The sequence below is a fragment of the Fomitiporia mediterranea genome (assembly GCF_000271605.1).
Source record: "Fomitiporia mediterranea MF3/22 unplaced genomic scaffold FOMMEscaffold_3, whole genome shotgun sequence".
Taxonomy (NCBI): Eukaryota; Fungi; Basidiomycota; class Agaricomycetes; order Hymenochaetales; family Hymenochaetaceae; genus Fomitiporia; species Fomitiporia mediterranea.
In genome coordinates this window covers 2,898,412-2,917,318 of record NW_006760388.1, presented here as the reverse complement: position 1 = coordinate 2,917,318, position 18,907 = coordinate 2,898,412, and the positions used below count along the sequence as shown (strand labels likewise).

At 47.1% G+C, this 18,907-nt stretch overlaps 7 protein-coding genes across 7 annotated transcripts; 3 read left to right on the top strand and 4 right to left on the bottom strand.

The window, feature by feature from the left end:
• Window positions 1-897: 897 nt before the first annotated feature.
• Window positions 898-2,650, top strand: FOMMEDRAFT_104528 (FAD/NAD-binding domain-containing protein; the record flags this gene model as incomplete). Its single annotated transcript, XM_007264147.1, has 7 exons — window positions 898-1,014; window positions 1,075-1,111; window positions 1,166-1,299; window positions 1,374-1,414; window positions 1,466-1,862; window positions 1,921-2,307; window positions 2,409-2,650. The coding sequence occupies 7 exons, from the start codon at window positions 898-900 to the stop codon at window positions 2,637-2,639; spliced, it is 1,344 nt and encodes a 447-aa protein (XP_007264209.1). The 3' UTR covers window positions 2,640-2,650.
• An 801-nt stretch (window positions 2,651-3,451) lies between these two features.
• Window positions 3,452-4,910, bottom strand: FOMMEDRAFT_78781 (inositol phosphatase; the record flags this gene model as incomplete). The annotated part of the gene is made up of 6 exons (XM_007264146.1): window positions 3,452-3,862; window positions 4,015-4,114; window positions 4,169-4,239; window positions 4,298-4,559; window positions 4,623-4,751; window positions 4,867-4,910. 6 exons carry the CDS (start codon window positions 4,908-4,910, stop codon window positions 3,452-3,454), a joined length of 1,017 nt encoding a protein of 338 aa, XP_007264208.1.
• A 1,042-nt stretch (window positions 4,911-5,952) lies between these two features.
• FOMMEDRAFT_77627 (uncharacterized protein) lies at window positions 5,953-6,553 on the bottom strand (the record flags this gene model as incomplete). Its single annotated transcript, XM_007264145.1, has 2 exons — window positions 5,953-6,240; window positions 6,311-6,553. The coding sequence occupies 2 exons, from the start codon at window positions 6,551-6,553 to the stop codon at window positions 5,953-5,955; spliced, it is 531 nt and encodes a 176-aa protein (XP_007264207.1).
• A 1,908-nt stretch (window positions 6,554-8,461) lies between these two features.
• Window positions 8,462-9,665, top strand: FOMMEDRAFT_104518 (uncharacterized protein; the record flags this gene model as incomplete). Its single annotated transcript, XM_007264144.1, has 5 exons — window positions 8,462-8,591; window positions 8,673-8,747; window positions 8,818-8,843; window positions 8,937-9,234; window positions 9,274-9,665. Exons 1-5 carry the CDS (start codon window positions 8,495-8,497, stop codon window positions 9,663-9,665), a joined length of 888 nt encoding a protein of 295 aa, XP_007264206.1. The 5' UTR covers window positions 8,462-8,494.
• An 897-nt stretch (window positions 9,666-10,562) lies between these two features.
• FOMMEDRAFT_145373 (uncharacterized protein) lies at window positions 10,563-13,135 on the top strand (the record flags this gene model as incomplete). Its single annotated transcript, XM_007264143.1, has 11 exons — window positions 10,563-10,774; window positions 10,864-10,890; window positions 10,961-10,981; window positions 11,065-11,137; window positions 11,202-11,247; window positions 11,329-11,487; window positions 11,572-11,708; window positions 11,775-12,019; window positions 12,083-12,506; window positions 12,585-12,708; window positions 12,780-13,135. Exons 1-11 carry the CDS (start codon window positions 10,605-10,607, stop codon window positions 13,133-13,135), a joined length of 1,782 nt encoding a protein of 593 aa, XP_007264205.1. The 5' UTR covers window positions 10,563-10,604.
• A 524-nt stretch (window positions 13,136-13,659) lies between these two features.
• Window positions 13,660-14,466, bottom strand: FOMMEDRAFT_26826 (uncharacterized protein; the record flags this gene model as incomplete). The annotated part of the gene is made up of 1 exon (XM_007264142.1): window positions 13,660-14,466. One exon carries the CDS (start codon window positions 14,464-14,466, stop codon window positions 13,660-13,662), a length of 807 nt encoding a protein of 268 aa, XP_007264204.1.
• Window positions 14,467-15,463: 997 nt separating this feature from the next.
• FOMMEDRAFT_18255 (glycoside hydrolase family 5 protein) lies at window positions 15,464-18,844 on the bottom strand. The gene is made up of 7 exons (XM_007264141.1): window positions 18,641-18,844; window positions 18,167-18,576; window positions 17,559-18,068; window positions 17,366-17,474; window positions 17,056-17,178; window positions 16,496-16,751; window positions 15,464-16,224 (listed from the first exon to the last, which is right to left on the bottom strand). The coding sequence occupies exons 1-7, from the start codon at window positions 18,784-18,786 to the stop codon at window positions 16,042-16,044; spliced, it is 1,737 nt and encodes a 578-aa protein (XP_007264203.1). The 5' UTR covers window positions 18,787-18,844; the 3' UTR covers window positions 15,464-16,041.
• Between the last annotated feature and the right edge of the window lie 63 nt (window positions 18,845-18,907).

The following is an 18,907-nucleotide window of genomic DNA, read 5'->3' as shown; positions in this document are numbered from 1 at the left end:
ATAATTTATTCCTTTGTTTTCGAGTCATTTTCACTTCGTCACGCTCAACCACGGCTATTACTTTCTTCCCAGACATTTCCTTTGGCCCTACCCCCTCCGACGTGCAATGAACATGTCCCAAGGAAGAGCTCTCTGGCGTGACTAATTGTTCCTTGGTCTCCGAGCGACTAAAATCGTTAAAAGCTACCCACATGTGTCCTGTTCACGGAGAAGTGCAATCGACTCGTTGACTCTTTCGAGATAAGGAATCACACTGTGTCCCAGGCCCTATGGTTCTACGCCTCTTTCTGTGTAGCCCTCATCTCATTTATCACCTCGGCACTGCCAAGGAAAAGGCATGCTGTTTGTGCGGACGATAATGTGCTCCTCAATTCAATTGAGCAAGAACTGAAATGCATCTCAAGTAACCTTTGAATGCTATAGTATTCTGCCCAGAAGCCAGCCCTTCTTGGCAAATAATACATATTTGTCTCTGGGTGTATCCTTCTTCAGCTTCTAAAGAACTATTTAGGTGCACTGATAGTGAGGCAGGCTGGACTATCTTGAAATTACTCTAGAGTCGATTTCAACTATAAACAGATACCATTGTACCGGGATCTTTTCCCTCTGAGCGGATACTGTGAAGGTCTTCTATTTCTGGCACCAGTCACATTATCTCCATCCTCAGACTGTATTGTTTTGGGCGCTTCTTTTTATTAGAAGGTGCTTATTTCTATACTCGTTTGCGGCCGAATGACTCCTAGGGGAGCAGTCCTCGGCATACCCTGATCTACAACCTGCCTTTGAATACACTCGTCTATGAATAACATCAGTATAAGTACTTTCTATGTCCCGTGTCCCTATCTCTCTCTCATGCTTTGACTCTGTTATTGCATCTCTACGATGGCTACTAGCGAGATGAACGGGCATCAGAAATCTTTGAAAGTTGCGGTTGTTGGTGGTGGCATGACCGGTCTAGCGGTTGCTATTGGACTCACAAGGGCAGGGGTCGATGTCGATATCTACGAGGCTGCTGTAAGTATATCCGTTTGAATAGATGACCGCGGCCGCTGACCTCGACGCCTTAAATAAAAGCCGAAGCTCGGTGAAATTGGAGCCGGGGTCGGTCTAGGTAATGTCATTGCTGTTACTTTCGTGTCATGTTTCAGTGAATGAGGTCTGTTAGGTCCGAACGCCATACGCGTTCTCAGGGAACTTGAGATTCTAAGTGAAATCGAGGCTGCTGTGCTTCCTGAGAAGCTCAAACCCCGGCCATTCCGTTTCGTCTTTGGCCTTGGTGAACACGAAGTGATCTTTGATGTACGTATTGCGTGATTATGCTGCACATTCATATTCCTCGGATCTCACAGACTGACGTCCGGACCGTAATACAGTATCCCGAGGATCCCAAGGACGATGCGATAGGGATACACAGGTCTGCAAACCTTGAACCGGTATTCTGAAGTACATGCTGAAGATAACGTAGGGTCACATTCCTTGACGCACTTGTCCATCTCGTCGACGCTTCCAGGATACACTGCAACAAACGTTGCGTCGCTGTCCGCGATCTTGATTCACAGCGTGTACAAGTCCTCTTTGCGGACGGTACTTCCACAGAAGCTGATGTTGTCGTTGGCGCGGACGGTGTCCGCTCTGCTGTGCGCTCGTACGTCGTGGAAGGGTCAACCGAGGACGTCACTACGAACGGTGAGGAAACCAATGGGAATGATATAACCAGATCGAAGTTGGTTCGCGTGGCTTTCACGAACAACACTGCATACCGCGGGTTGGTCCCCGTCGAGCAGCTCAAAGCCGCCGGTGCGAGCGAGAGTATGGTACTTGAATTGAGTAGACGGTTGCACTGTTTCGTCGGGGACAAGAAGGTATCATATCTTCTGACTATCTTTCGGATTCTCCTTCGCTCATTGCAGCTTTCTATAGCACGTATTAACGTTCCCAATTAAGAACGGAACAGTAGTGAACGTCGTCGCCTTCGCAGCTGACCACTCCATACCTTGGGGTGCTCGTCCCGTCCCACCAGACGCATGGGTCACACCGCGCAGCACGGAGGAGCTTCTCAGCAATTACGAAGGCTGGGGACGTGATGTGCGATTGCTTCTCGGTTGCATCGCGCGTCCGAGTGTCTGGTCTGTGCATGCTTGTAACCCGCCGTTGGAGAGTTATGTGAGAGGAAGAGTCGCATTGGTAGGAGACGCTGCGCACGCGATGTTACCGTATCTTGGTGCCGGTGCGGGTCAGGGGCTTGAAGATGCACTTGTGATAGTGAGGTTGTTAACTCAACCGCAGACGAATGCGGGGAATATTCAAGTAAGTACGGACCCTCCCATCTCACTGCTTACTTTCTTCGCGTCTTGTCTCAGCCGGAGGCTGCTTCCATGTGCTCATGTAACCTTCATTTTAAATTACAGGAAGTACTCAAGGCATACGACACCGTCCGCCGTCCGCACGCCAACATGGTTCTAACACGAAGCACGACGATGGGGTACATTTACGAACTGCTAGGGCCCAGCGGACCAAGTAAAGAAGGCATTCGCTCAGATCTTGAAGAGAAATGGGACGACGTTTGGAGACATGAAGCTACGAAGGACATCGAGGACGCCGTTGAGCAGCTCGTGAAAACCGGGGCGTTCAAAGCCTAATCACGATCTGCAATTTAAATAAATATATGCTTATGGTTAGGATTAGATGTGATTTTGAAATGCTGGCGAAGAAGGACTCCATTGCTGTGGGTCGTCAGAGATCAAGGGAAGGTTTACGTAGCACAATCCTGGATAGTGAACGGTATCAATGGTATCAATGGTATTTGCAAATTAACGTTAGCATGGTTCCCGTCGTCTCGGTTTTCCTCGCTACCAGCGTTTTTGAACCCACTGAGTTCCATGCGTTGTATACTACAGGAGATCCAATGGTCTTAGAACACGTAGAAGAACGTATGCCGACATAGAACTACAATCATACTGCTACTTCTTTCAATCCTGAGCAAATTGTCAAGAATGAGGCATTTAGACTATACATTCATTAGCCAAGAACTCGGACAATCAATTGTATTTATTGATAGTACTAGCATTCAAGGTGTTAGTTAGCTAGCGTTAAGCATTCATACTTCCTAACGTTTCAGCCTTTTCACTAACATTATAGCAGTCTTTCAAATTCACTGAATGATCCTGTACGTATTGTATGTATTTACACAATGGAGAAGGTTCAATAATATTGAAACGCACTGTATACAATTGACTTTATATTATAAAGTACTTCTCGTTAAGTTAACTCAAACATCCTGGTTCTCATATTGTTGGAAGCTGCAGAGTTTTGAATAACACACATGTACATTGGCATACAGAATTAACAGAACCACCTCGCCTGTACCAAAAAAAAAGGCACTACGCACTTTACGCTTCAAACTTCCCCTTTACCCAGCCACCAACCTCCTTGCTCACTTCATTCCTCACACCTACTTACCATCCTGATAAAACTTCAACAAATCATTCACATCATCCTTACTCCCCAAAAACACCGCACACCGCTCATGGATCCCCTTCGGCTCAATATCCAAAATCCTTCCCCGTCCCGTAGTCGCAACCCCTCCAGCCTGCTCCGTCAAAAACGCCATCGGGAACGCTTCATACAACAACCTCAACTTCCCGCTCTTACTTTTCTTATCATCTGGGTAGCCGAAGATCCCGCCGTAGAGAAGCGTACGGTGGACGTCTGCGACCATCGAACCGATGTAACGAGAAGAGTAGGGTGACTTGCCGTTTGTGGGGTATTTGATGGAGTTGAGGTAGTTTACGACGGGTGGGTGGAAGTAGGTTGAGTTGCCTTCGTTGAAGGAGTAGATCTTCCCGCGTGCGGGGATTTTAATCTACCGGCACACAGAGCGTTGCGTTTAAGATCGGTTTGTTTTGTGTGTTTTGTGTTTGCCAGCCGCAAAGAGTGAAGGGGGTGATAAAGGGGTAAATCGGGTAAAAGGTTAATCACATGCGTGTGATCGAGATAAAGGACGCCGTAACGTACGTCTGGATGGGTGAGAATGAACTCTCCGAGAGCGGTGTCGAGCGTGTATCCATTCACGCCACCACCAGTCGAGAGAACGAGGTTGCACGACGAACCGTACCTGAATATATGCGTGTGAAATCGAGCCGAAAGCACGAGGAACAGAACGACTTACATGGTATACCCTGCCGCAACCATTTCCCGTCCAGGCCTAAGGACGTCTGAGATATCTCCCTTCTCCGAGTTCTTACATCCACACAAATAATCAGTAAACAGGGTAACTCCCATAAGAAAGAATTAATACACTCACGACTTTATAAATCCCAAAAATCGTCCCAATATTCACACCAGCATCAATATTACTCGACCCATCCAAGGGGTCAAACACCACACAATACCGTCCCCTCAGCCTCTCCTCAATTAAAATCGCCTCGTCCAACTCTTCCGAGACGAGTACAGCTGTTTTGCGAGAGGCACGGAGAGCGTTGACCATGATGTCGTTTGCGAGGACGTCTAGTTTCTTTTGTTCGTCGCCGGAGACGTTGGTCTCGCCTGCTAGGCCAATCCTAAACGGATTGAATCAGAGTTGTGAAATCTTGTCTTTTTGAGGGAGGAGAAAGGAAACGTACAAGTTGATAAGCCGAGCCTTACGGACATTCGTAGCGATGAACTTGGAGGTGGTCTGAATAGCAGTAAGGAGCAACGTCAAGTCACCCGTCGCTGCTGCACCAAGACGTAGCTGTTCGCCTAGGATATGCCTTTATCACCCCGCCACCATCACACACCACCAGTGACAAACAAGCAGGATCAAAAACTCCAATCAGTTCTTCTATCTCTTTTTCTGTGAGATTGAATATATGCGTTGACACGTACCGCGTGAGGGTGATGATATCAGTGCTCGGCGGTTCCTCAGCCATCTTTCTTCGTCCAATCTATCCGTACAACACACACAAAGCTTGGCACGTCGAGTCGAGTGAAGCGAGCGTGAAGATCGTTGGTCAAGTGCCAAAGGTCGAAGGCTTATTGGAGGAATCTAATAAGCTTATAAGAGCGAGTGAACAACGGGCAAAATCGGCAGTGGCAAGCAGCGGAACTTGCTCAGGCCAACTCTCGTACTGGCACGAGATTCCCGTCTGACATCCTTCATGGTATTACGTAAGACGGATCAACGTTGTGCTCCGTCCGGAGACCCGTCGGTCCACCCGGGCCGGGCTCTCTCAATTTATTCATAAAAATCTGGTGTAGAACAGACTACCACAACTAGAGAGGTAACTACAGCTATCTCTTGCGTTTCCTCCCAGCTACTACTGAAGCGGTTCCGGACGCGGTGCCTATTGAAGGCTTGGGCTTTCTCTCGCGCAATGGGACGGGGAAGTCGTCCTCGTCCTCGTTAGTTGTGAGCTTTGGAGGCGAAGTGGGCAGCGAGATGGGACCACCGCCATCGGCAGCGGAAAAAGGCGGAAAGCTATGCGAAGGTTGTAGTTGCTGTGTATGCGACTCGGGCTGTTCAGTACGGATCCCGCTCACGTTCATCCCGTATGTATTCCCATTCCCACTCTCATCTCCTACACCGTCTCCTCCAGCGACCCCGTCCTCCTCATCCCCATCCTCATCGCTCTCCTCCTCATCTTCCTCTTCATCCTCAAATATCTGAGCCTGAATCTGCGCCTGTGCAATAGCAGCTGCGATCTCTGCACTTATCGCTGCGACGCGTGCTTCCAGCGGTGCGCTACTGCCATCTCCGTCATGTAGTGCACCGGATTCGATACTTGGGCCTAGAGGTGGTACGGTCCCTCCCGCACCGATATGCGGAAGTAGGGATGTCAGTGTACGGAGCGCCGCGTCACCTTCCTCCGTCTCTGATTCTTCGTCTTCACCTCCTCCATCCGTCTTTCGTCTTTTCGACTTGAAGTTGTATCGTCTATAGAATCAAGTATAATAAGTATAATAGATGTTGCATTAGTTTGTCATTCCATAATCAAACAGAACGACGACAGAGACGTACACGTTCGGATCAGGTTCCCAATTCGGGTCGTGCGTGCGCATATGCGCTGTCAGCGCCGTCTTCCTTGTGAACGTCTTCGGACAATCAGGCCAAAGACACGCATACGGTCTTCGTCCAGTATGCGTCCGCCGATGTCGAGCAAGGCTACTTGAATCGCTAAATGTCCGTCCGCATGTAGGATATTCGCATGCATGCGGTTTTTCACCTGAATGGACGCGTAGATGGACGTGTAAGGCAGAACGCTATGGCAGCAGAAGAGTTATTCACGCGTTAGTAATAGTACTAAGAGGACTTGTGAAGTGGATCGTTTACCTGAATGAAAGTCTTCCCGCACCCATCGTGCGGACAAACAAACGGCCGATCACCAGTATGTATCCGCGAATGCCTCAACGCGTCGCTCTTCCTCCCGAACGTCTTCTCACAATACTCGCACGTGAACGTTTTCTTCTCCTTTCCTTCCCTCTTCCTCTTAGTTCCTTTTCCCTTTCCTTTCCCATCAACCGCAGCCTCATCGTCTTTTGCCGTGCTTGGTCCAGCTCCGGGGCTTTGCGGCATGGAAGTAGGGAACACCCCGCTGTAATACGGCACTGCGCCTGACGAAGGTCCAGGAGCAGAGTAATACGCGTTCGCGTTTGCATTTGTCACTAACGAAGCAGATGGAGCGAGGAAATTGTAACCCTCCGCTATGGAAGCAGCGTTACGACCAGTCATAGAAGGGAATCCATGGTCCTCTGTATGTGTATGAACATGCTGCCCATCCTCCTGCTCTAGTTGAGCACTTATATGAGCAAGTAGGTCTGTGAGGTCGTTGCTGAACCGTCCGCCTTCTACATTTCCTTCTACAACGTCGCCGCGAATGCCCCCAGAATCCTTGTTTGAGTGTCCGGAGTCGAGAGTCAAGTCAGCAGTAAGGGAATGAAACGCCGGAGTGCTTTTCACCGGGCCCTGCGTTTGCATCGCCTGTGCAGCTTGCAGAACCGCAGCAAGACCAGAAAGGTATTGTTCATGTGTCTGTTCGTTGGCATGGTCGGCTGTTGTCGTCGACGCGTCTGTAGCGACGTTGACGTTGTTCGAGGCTACATTATTATTTGTAGCAAGAGTTGAAGTGGTAGCAACTCCGGTATTCCCGTTGTTGTTCGTCGCTTGGCTGAGAAAGGCCGCAAGCTCCCGTTGTAAGAGATCCTCTACGGATAACTGATGCTCGTCACTTCTCCCGGTCATGCCGATTTGCGGGTGTAGACTACCGACATTTGATCCTGTTGCGTCATTGTCATTACTAGAGTTTCCGTGCTGGACGAGTGAAATACCGAGGAAGTCTAGGTCTGGGTCTTGTACGTTGTTGCCATGCGTTGGAGCCTCGCCGTCCATTGGCCCTGCGTTCTGCGTAGAGACGACATTTCAGCAAATACAGATTCAGCAAGTGGTGTAAAGCAGAGATACGATTACCGGTTGAAAAGAGGAAATGTTAGATATGGGTAGGACGCACTGACCACCTGGTCTGTGCGTGGGTGTTAATTGCGTTTGTATCTGTGATTGAAATGCTCACCTTTCTTGGCCAACGATGTTCTGCTGAATTTCAAGTCTTCTACTGCTACGAAATGTTTTCTGTAGACGTGATGTGTATTTGCAATAGTAAAGGAGGTTAGACGTGAAGAGAGAGAAAATAAGTAATCTGTAGGGCGTAATGCAGCACGTGGGTCTCAGAACGGTCCAGGTCTGCAGTGCTCTAAATCAACACTTGTTTTTATATTCCTCTCGAATTAACTCCCGCTGCTCGTCATAGACCTCCTTTCTATGCCCACCTCGCCTTGCGTCTCACAATTCTAAGTGTGCCCTTCAACCAGGCACCAGGAGAGCCACCGCGCAACGTGTATGAGACTTTACGCACTTTTCCTATACATCAAAACGTCTTTCGGATCCGCATACCTTAAAATCTGGACTTTGTGCTGGGCGTGTTGGTCTTCTCCCGACGGGTTCCTTAAGACCCCTTGTGTATGAGGCATATAAACGTGTGAGGAATTGAGTGATTGCTGGCATGATCTGGTATGTATTCTGTGCTGGTATTACTTATGAAGGGGGGCGATGGAAGGATAACGGGCTATTGCGGGTGTGCGTGCCTGGACTTATGTTGTTGTGCAGGCGCTCTTCCTTTGTTGTAAATGCAGAGGAATAATATACAGCATATTCAATTATACCGAAATTAATTGTGTGCCCCTCGGAGTCTCGACCTACGCTCGCCGCCTGTCTTGCCACGTTTAGCTTGAGCGCAGTGCACAGCGCCCGTATGGATGATTGGCGGGACGGCGCAGCCATGCAAATGATGCAAAATTATAAATTTATTTGATGCTGTAGCATGTCCTCGTGATTGACGCGAAAGACGCGCACACGGCACAGGCCTTTCGTTCCTTACCACTCACCATCATCTTCCCCACCTCCTTCTCTGGCGCCTTATACCACCAACTTCTCCTCCACTCTACCTTCCACTAGCAGCCAGCGATGTCCTACGTCAACGGCAAGATCGATCTAACGCCTCGACGACACCATGGATACGCCGTATTCCTCTTCATTCTTGGTACTCTCCTCCCTCCTCTTGGTCAGTGACTTCCCTACACAATCTTACTCAAAGCAAGAAGCTGATGTCGATATGATTGTGCGTCTATGTCATATCATGTAGCCGTTGCCGCCCGCTTTGGCATTGGAAAAGACTTCTGGCTGAACCTCTTACTCACGATATGTGGGTATATACCTGGTAAGCGGTCCAACCCAAACGAGATAATCCATTTCCAAGTGAGCTGACGCTTGTGTCATACGTACAATAGGACACGGGCACAACTTTTATATCCAAGTACGTTGTTCTTGTTCTTTCCATTTACTTCTCTCAACCATCTAATACCGCCAACAATTAACCAACGCATAATCACCATGATCATAAAAATAGAACATCCGTAACAACAAAAATCACCGCCGAACGCCCAAATGGGCACAACGTTACGGTCTCGTCGACACAACCAAGATCGAATCAAACAAGAAGCGCAGTCAATGGGCCTCGCGGTACAATGACCGACTGCCACATAGTGCGCTCGAGGGACAGGAATACGCCGAGGGTGAGATTCCTGATGCCAATGGACGCCCTGACTCGATATTGGAGCCCGATGCGCGCGCAAGGAGGGACAATCAGCAATTATGGACTGAGCAAGATGAGAGATATTATGGGCAGAGGAATAGTGTACAGGGGAGTACGGGGAGTTTGGACTCCGGGTCTGGGTCGACATCAGGTGGGAGGTGGCATTACCCTGCTAACTTCGAAGATACGCTCCCCGCAGACGGCGGTATGTACGGCGGTGTAACCAAGAAGAAAAAGAAAGGGAAGAAGGATCGCTGGGCGCGTACAGAAGACGCGTACGCTGCTCCGCCGAAGAAACGCAAGTCGAAGAAGACGAAGGGTCGCTCGACGGTTGGCGGTGCTGAGCATGATGGGGTTGGTGCGTCGGAGTATGATAGGAGGAGTAGCACGACGTCGATTGAGGATACTGGGTTCCCAGAAGATCCTGAGGGAGGGCTATATGGTGAGCGAAACAGAAGAAACGATGCGTTACCGGATGTGCCGCCTGTCGGCGCTGCGGCTGGGGGAGGGAGACAGCGAGATGTGCTTGACCATGAGTTTTGATGAGGTATCTTTGGGTTTTTTTTAGGAGCTGAATGTTACATTCCTGCATGCGAGCATTGCTTCAGTGTCGTATAGGCTGGTATCCTCTTTTCTATTCCCGTATTCCCTTATTATTCTCGTGATAATTTCCTTGTTTAGTTTCGCGTGCTTGCTTGTCGCGAAGGGCGGTGTGCTCGGGCGACGTCATTACCAAGAACAATGTAGCATACATACAAAAAGCTTGATATAAATTAACTTGAGATCAAACCACAAACGTACACACAATGGTACATACGCATCTTGATGCTTTGTGATTCTAGTCTGGAACTTTGATTCCATGATTTGCGTCGCTCGCTCTTCTTCGTCTACGCCTATTTGAGTATCGGAACTAGCGGGAACTGCACGATTCACTAGTAACTGCCTTCTTCCGAATCTTCGTTTCATACCATCACCATCTATTTCATCAGACCGCCAAGATGATCCTCAGAAGAAGAAACACGAAGTATTCGAGTTGCCAGCTCAACAACGGCGACTGCGAAGCACAAACACAAGCGCAAAAGGCTCCTATACCTCAACTACTTGATATTGTGGTATCGTGTGCTGTTTTTTTGGTCTGAACACGACCACATGGCTCACTCGCGTTCCCTGACTCCGCTGTTACCATTAATCCACACGATTCGCTTCCATAACTATCTTTAATTTACCCCACGAAAAACCGGATGGAGTAAATATGAGAAGCGAAGACTGGCGCTTGTCCCTAGGGTGTCGTATATATACCCTTCTTGTTCTCACTGGCGTAAGACGGGCTCGCTTTCTGCTGGGCTCTTCGCTGGCTTGGCTTGGCGTCTGTGTCTATCTGAAGAGCCGGTGCTGATACTGACACTGATCCTGCCTACGTTGAGATACCTATCTGAAAAATATACCTGGACCAACGCTATTGTAAAACCAGAGACTTAGGACATGCAGTTCCGACGGACGTTCTCAAGCCTAGTAAGCCTGGGTGTCGGTATCACCACGCTTTTGGTCGCACACGTACACGATGTACACGCTGCGGTGCTCGTTGATTTCCAAGTTGCGCAACCGCCGCCTGTACCGCAAGATGCGAAGCAGTGTACGCAGGTGTTAATTGAGTGCGTATATTTATCTTTGAACATTTATTCGTTCTCTGTACTCCGGTTGGAAAGGGAAGAAGTGATTGCTAATTTTCTTTTATTGGTAGACATACATTCGGGAATTCCTTTGGAAGGTACGAAATATGAACTTACCTTCCGGTGAATATTGGCGTTAATTTGCGTGTTTATTCTCGGATCGGGTAGTCCGGCGATTGCGAACTTCACGTACGTACGACGTTGAACCTATCTCACGTGTTTGACTTTGGGTACTGACACTGCCTTGATGCGATATGATATATTGTTATTAGGCCTCCGACGGACTGCGGAGATGTAGGTTCGTGGGCGGGTATCAGTTTGAATCTGACGGTCACTTCGAATGGTGTACGTTGTGGTTTCCGTTATTTTTAGAACTAAGTTGGCTCTCTAACTTCATTGGATTGTATAGACTCAATTTGATAGACTTGGGATCATTACGTTCCAAAACGCTGAGAGTCAGTAAACTCATCCTTACTTTAATCAATGTCTTCTTACCTTTGTTTTAAATTCCTATTCGGATGGCCTATAATTATTAGTCTGGCGGACTTCGACACCTGAACCTACTCGAGGAGACGGGATCATCTGGACGTACCTCAAAGACGTTACGAGATACATTCCGCTTTTCTCATCTCCGGGAGAGTTCATATTCGAGCTTGATAACTTACTCGAAACAGGGTTGGATGGACAGTATGCTTGTACGGTTCTTCTTCCAAAACTTCGCGTTATTTCTTGACAGACAAGAGCGACTAAGAGAACTTGTTTTATTTCGTTTGTTGTAGCAACTGTCTCGGTGACGTTCTTTGCGTCTTCTGCTGAACACCAGCCTGCGAAGAAGGCCGACCTTATTCTGCCTATCTCTGCACAGTCTGGATCTAGTCCTGATGACAACGCGCCTTCCGTCCCACCTGCCACTTCTGTAAGTTTTACCGTCTTCTTATTCGTTCACTAGACAATATACTTACTACTACACAACATTCATTAGCTAAACGTAACTTTCCCAAAGAACACGATAGAAGTGTACGCAGAGCTCTTCGCATCGGGTAATGGAAACGAGGAGTTCTGGTACTTCAATACTGCAAATGAGTTCTTAGACGACCTTCCTGATGGAACGACGTTTGGTGATGGGCCATTTAGAGAGGTGAGGTTGTTAATTGACGGGATGCTTGCTGGAGTTGCGTTTCCGTATGCGGTTATTTTTACGGGCGGAATTGTACCGACTGCTTGGAGGTCAGATTCATTTTGCTCCGAATACAAAGGGTTGAATTCTTTAACTCATGTTGTTTTACTTAGACCGATCACATCATACGGTGCACTAGACCTCCCAACCTACTTCCTCGACCTCACTCCCTTCGCCCCTCTCCTCGCCGACGGCCAACCACACAGCATCTCCCTCGACGTCGCCTCCGCCGAGTCCGACCACGCCATCAACGCAAACTGGTTCGTCTCAGGCCTCGTACAAGTCGTCACCGACCCCAACAGCTCCGGACAAACTACAGGCAACATTACGGTGTACGACGTCCAGCCGTTCGCTACGACGCAGACGAATGGAAACGTAGGTCAAAATGGTGATGTCAACGTCACGGTTTCGGCCAGCCATCCGGTACATATTGAGGCTACTATTGTGAGTGGGAGTGGGGATGTGAATAAGGTGGTTGTGAGGCAGGATATGGCGTATAGTAATACGCAGAATTATTTGCAGAATACGAGTATCCAGGTAATAGCCGTTTTCTTTTCTCTAGAGTTTCCTTGTCGAGTGACGTCTAATTTTAATAATGCTAATTACTTGTTACAGAACGTGTTCCAACTTTCGAACGGCTCTGTGTCGTCGACGCATAACGGTGTTCCAGCCGTAACCGACAAGTTCTCCTTCCCGTTCAACATCAACTTCACTATCCTTAATCCGGACGGGTCACAAAGTACGTCTTTCTATTTCCTCGCCCACCTCTCGGCTGGAAGCACGATTTCTAACTTTCTCAACTCCTTACAGTCGAAGCAATCTTCGACCACAGCTACGACCGTACCTCCCAACCCGCACCTTTCCTCCTCGGGTCAACAATCACAGAGCACCAACTCGCCTCAGGGTTCTTCACCATCGCTTCCTCCGGGAACACAGGGAACGGTACCTCGAATAACACGCTAACCTACGCAGACACAGAGGGAAATACGTTTGATCGGGAAGTGGATGCTGTGAATAATGTTATTGTGAGTGATCATCAGGGTGGGTCGCTTGCGCCGAGTCCGGCGGGTGTTGCTTTGGGTGCACAGGAAGATGCAGATAGGGATGGGGGAGTGGAGTTTGTTGGTGCGAGTGTTAGGTTCCCTGGACGGGTGCATGGAGCTTAGATAGGTACGACTTGTCTTTGTCGTTGGGATCCACTGTGTATGTGGGTACTTCTGTCTTGATGTTATACAGAGACTGTTGGCAAAGCAAGTGGAACGGACAACTGCAGTAATAAACACCCAGCAGGGACAAGCGTATTACTGAGCCTGGCCAAAATCACATTGGTTCAGATCGGTTCAGAGACCATTCGCAAACTTAATTAGATTGCATCCTTGTTTGTTATGATCCTTTGTACTGAGTCAATCAATCTCCTGTGTGTAACCTTTGTGATTCCCAGTACCTGTCTGAACTCTTAACAAGGTGATGTCCCACATCATTGAGTCTATGATGTCTGAATCTTTGCTATCTGTCTTTGTGCAAAATCGAAATATTGCTTCTATGCACACTTGTGCCTTTCCCAATCAATCAATCAATCTATCTACTACATACATTCTAAGTTATAGATCAGTGAAGTACACCCTGTAATGTATTGATGCCAGGGTACATTATCACATCTATGAAAGCATATTGACTAATCCATCATCTCTCAGGTTATAGCTTTCCTAAATTCCTCCATTGCTTCCTCACGTTTATCATGAACGCTCACTTTGATCTGCAAAGCCTCAGCACTCTTCTTGTATCTTTCCATCTCTGCCTTTCCCGACTGGAGTGTCCGACTTGTCTCTGCTGATTCGTCCTCCGAAGACATCTCCTTATCCAATGCAAGGATGTCATTATAAATCTCCAATCCCTTAACTTGGCCCCTCCAGGCACTGTTGTCTGCAGAAGCCATTGATTCCAGTACTTTGCTAGCTGCCTTGAGGGTAGTTGGTAACTTTTTCGGATGAATTGTGGATGCATCAAGGACTGCATCTCTAACCTGAGTCAGAGCCTTCTGCAAGTCAATATTCTTCTTCTTAAGATCCCTGTCAATATATGCACGGCCTTGAGGATCCACATCAAGATCTCTCTTGATTGTATTAATCAGAATATTAAACTCTGTAATAAGAACAATTACAGCTGCCTTTGCAACCTCATCTTGTTCATCCCATTTTTTACCCTCATCCTCAAATACTTTGTGCTTCTTCATCTCCTCATGTTTATCAGTTTCATCTTGATAAGCTCTCCATGCATTCATTTGTTTATCCTTGGCTGTCTGACTCTTTTTAGTCTCTTCTTGTACTTTGTTGCAAGTCTTTTGTAAAGAAGTAATCTCTGTTTGTAATTGTACTTCTACATATACATTCACAATAGTCTTGAGAGCATTATGGAATGCTTTATCAAATTCATACTTTGGATTATTATTTGATGAATCTCTTCTTGATATACTTCCAGATGATTCCCTTTTTGACATGTCTCTTGTTTAAAAGTCAAGTATTAATAGACAGGGTGGATACAAAGTATAGGAGTTCAATAGTATGATTAATTAGAGAGGAGAAGAAAGTTTATATATAAAGGTGCATTAGATGCAAAGTTGAATAAGCATATTATGAGAGTAGACTTTGCTCTCTAATCTTAATACTTTGCTTTATAAAACCTTATTCATCTTTGCTCTTAGTATCAAAAGTAACTCTTAAGACTTTCAACACTTACAATTTTGCTAAGACTAACACTTTTTTATAATGTTAATACATGAAATACAAAATTTTAATTAAAATACAACTGAACAATAGAGTACATAGGACACAAATCTGAGCAATATCATATTACATTAAATTCTAGTATTAAATGATTCAACTTACACAGTAGACATAGTATTAGAATATGATACACAAACATATTTGTCCTATATTCTAAATCATATTCTTATTGTCTAATTAGAGACTTGCTTCAGAATATAGTTTAGTATGTAATGTGAACATATCTGTCTATTATATTCTAATATGTTTACTGTGTTAATAAGGATGTATACAAAGACAAAGTAGTTACAAGAAATAAAAGAGACTCTATCTAGAATATACAAGGAAGAAAAACTGAATAAACAAACAATGTTACAGTAATTCTAATATAGAGAAGAAGTAAATACTAAAGATTGTAAGATAGAATATGAATTGTCTAGTACAGAATCTTGAAAGGGTGAAAGTAGGGTTCATAGAGTGTACAAGGAGAGAGATAATACAACTTGAATGTAAGATGAGAGAGAGGACAGAAGAGGTAGGGTTATGTATTAGATCAGAGAGTCTCTGAAAAATCATTCTTGTTGTCAGTTTGTCAAGATCTCATTCAACTTTGCTCTAAGAATTAGGTACAATATCCCTCTCTTTAAATGTACAGTACCTGTCTAATTTCTGGCGCTGGTACTTGTGAAGAGTCACAACGTATATATGAATACAAAATAAAACTGAAATAAAGGGATTACATCCAAGCTACATCATCAAGCCACGTCAAAGCCTATTTAAACCTATTTACTACTTGACTCAGCTTAATGAGGACAGAGACAGAGACAGAGACAAAGATGTAACTTGGTTGTAAGAAAATGAAAAAGTAATAAAAAAAGAACTCCACCCAGAACGTACAAGAAAAGAAAAAGAAACCAAAGTCAAATAAAAGAAGTAATACTTGGTCCAGAAAAGAGGAAATAAAAGTCAAAAGTCAAGGTGTGAATTGTCCAATGTGAGCAAAAATGGGAAAGATAGGAGTTGTAGAGCGTGCTAATGCAAGAGGATCGTGTGATGTAAGGTAGGAGTGGGGAGGTAAGAAGGAGAAAGGGGTTAGGCGTTAGATTACAAAGTCACAGAGGGGAAAGAAAATCGTTCTCGTCGTCAATTCGTTTTTCGCGTATGTATTTATATCCGTTCCAATCCGTTCCTTTTCGTTTTGTTTTCGTCCGTCGTCCAAAAAATTCGTATTAGCCCGTTAATTAAAAATGCCGTTCGTGTTCGTCTTTATATGTTTGCGTATGCAATCGAACTTTCTTCCTTCGCATCGCTCATCCGAAGAGGGAGGTCAAATCCGTAAGCACACTCTGCACACCATCGTCGCCTGTAGGAGCACTCTGGTACCCATCGTTCGGCGTTATTCCCGAAGTGTTATCATTCGGCGTAGTCGTGCTCTCATCAGCGTTCTGGTCGACGGTCGAGCCGTCGTTGGATGATAGGCCGTCTTGACCCCACTGTTTAAAAATAAAAGCAAATACGGCGGATTGTTAGCGTTTGTGGTACACATGTGATAGATGGACGGATGGATAGATGGATGAATAAGGGAAAAGATAAGGAGAACGGCACAGGAGAAGGAGAAGGACGTGAGAGAAATGAAGAAGAGTACACAGCATGTGAACAAGGCACTACACCAGATAGCTGGTTGCTTAGTTGATCCACGGAGGGAAGGGGTCAAAAGAAAGGAAAGGAAAAGGGCTGGGATGGAGGAAAAGGAAACAGACGCACCTGATACTGCATCGCACCACCCAATTGCGCCTGAGCAGCAGCGTTAATCCACTGACTATACGCATCCACAAGCTGCGCATTCGATACACCCGCCGTAGCCGCGGCCGGGTTCGCTTGCCTCTTCTTCACCGTCGTCGTAGCGTTTAGTGGATTCGTATTATTAAACGGCGCATTTGTTGAGTTGAACGGCACGAAGAACGGCAAGTTGTCCTGCGTCACGAGTCCAAAGGCTGTCATCACCGTGGGCTTGCCCACCCTATACGAGGAGAATTGGAATTAGAATCAGAAGCCCCATTACGAAGGTGCGGAGGAAGGAAGGCCCGAGGAAGTAAAAAAGGAATTAATAAAACAAAAATAAGAGTGATCCCGTCAAACTTCATTGTATCGTTATCAAGATCTGGAACTCCCGGAGCGGTAAAGGAATGCCGAAGCGTGTGTACGGGGAGATTGGAAAATGGGTTGGGTATGACAATGCCCGGGACAAGGGAAAGAAGGCACAAGTGGAGAATTTCAAAGGTGATGTACTGGATGGCCGATGGAAAAAGGGAAGTGATACGTACTGTTGTGCAATTTGCCCTTGCAATGTGATAAATTGAAGGCCATCCTGGACTGTTTGATTGAACGCCGGGAGGTTGGGGTCCGGCCCGGCAACTGAGTAGTTGTTCTGGTCCGGGAAGAGTTGGCTGCAGGTCATCCCCACATAGCAATTAAACATAGCATCATGAAGAAGCGACACAGCATGGCAAATTATATGCCAAGGGCGATCGAAGGGCGATGGCGGAGTCACAGGAGCATGCGAGAATGGGACAAGATTAGATAGACATCAGCTTCGAACACGTTCATCGAGAACAAGAAGGGACGGGAACATACAATGAACCGAAGCCTATAGACGGGGCATTGAGAATGTCCTGAGAATCGACGCCAGAAGACCCGTCGAAGGCGGGCCCTACAGTTGTACCCACAGATGGGACCGATTGCCCTATACCCGAAACGAATGAAACAGATTGAGCAAACGGCGAAGTGACGAGCGAAATAGGAAATCAATGAGAAACGGAATACGCACGAGTTGCGATCCAGCGTCCACGAATACGTATACCATCGCCACTGTCGAGTAACTGGCGCTTCTTCACTTCGCGCGTCTTCTTGCGACTCTCCTTGACGTCGGCGAGAATACGGTCGTTCGAGAAGGGCTTAAAGTTGCGCTTTCGGCGCTGGGGAGTCGCCGATACAGAAGGTGCTGGGGCAAGAGGGAAGAGCTTCGGGCAGTTTGCACATTGGAAACCACTGGCACCGCTCGAGACGAGATGGTTTGGATCAATACTTGCAACGTGTTGTCCAACATCCTGATGCCATCCCGTAACAGTGGTGGTGTTGCAGACGTTGCTTGCAAGAATCGAGCTACTGCAGCGTGGATCATTCGCGAGCTCCCAAGCAAGGATGGCAGGGCTGTCCTTGTAACGGTTGACGACCTGGGTAGTGTAATTCTTGAAAATGTTGACGATCGTCTCGTTGAGATAGAATTCATCATGCTGCCTCGTCGCTCCAAATTCGCGAACATATGCGTCCATACCGCCTAGAAGATAGAACCTGATTTAGTATTGTACTCGGATTTGACATTTCCCGAAAGGGTCGGGCAAAATGCGGCGCAGAGAAGATGGGATGAGAACTTACCGAAATCATTTGACAAGAAGTTTCTCGGAAAGGAATTATTTGTGCCGACTGTGACGTCCCTCCGGCCAAGGGAGCCGTCGACGGGGACGACGGTGGTGTTGTCGATGAGTGGGCGCGGGTTCCAGTTGTTCGTGAGGGAAAGAATGAGCAGGACACCGTTGACCTCGGCGGCTTTTACAACCTGGTCGAGTTTCTGGAGGCCATTTGACCCGGTGTTGACGAAAGTGGTGCCGTTCTGAACGAGCTGGAACCATGTGCCGTTGACGGGGATCTCATCGACGTCATTGAAGGCCCAGGTGCGTATGACCTTTATGCCATGAGCGGAGATGTTGGCGACTGTCCTGTTTATGTCTGCCTCCGTGTTCAACGATGGCAGCCAGTATGCATTGGTGCCAAGGAAGGAGAAGGGCCTGCGGTGGTATTGCTATTAGAGAGGAGCAATATATACATATACAAGAGAAGTGCGGTACTGACTCGCCATTCCTAATAAACCTGCCATTCTCGATTGTGACGAAGCCGTGATCCCAACGCTTTGTCTTTGTTGTCGGGGTTGGCGTGAAGAGACTGGCACTGGCCGAGAGCGCAGTTAGCGCAAGTGACCAGAGGGCTGCAGCGCGCATTTAGTTGTCCGCGGGATGCGTGCCCTAGTCTGTGTGAACTAGAAGATGGGGGTCTGCAGGAAGGCAGGCGCGGGTGCATGATGCAGGATGACGGGTATTTATTCAGAGGTGTGCAGATGAA

Excerpts from the sequence above, each read along its gene's own strand:
- FOMMEDRAFT_18255 (XM_007264141.1), bottom strand. The coding sequence starts at position 18,786 with ATGCGCGCTGCAGCCCTCTGGTCACTTGCGCTAACTGCGCTCTCGGCC. Across the intron at positions 18,577-18,640 it reads AGGTTTATTAGGAATGGCGA|GCCCTTCTCCTTCCTTGGCA; the intron begins GTCAGTACCGCA and ends ATACCACCGCAG. Across the intron at positions 16,225-16,495 it reads GTGGTGCGATGCAGTATCAG|TGGGGTCAAGACGGCCTATC; the intron begins GTGCGTCTGTTT and ends ATTTTTAAACAG.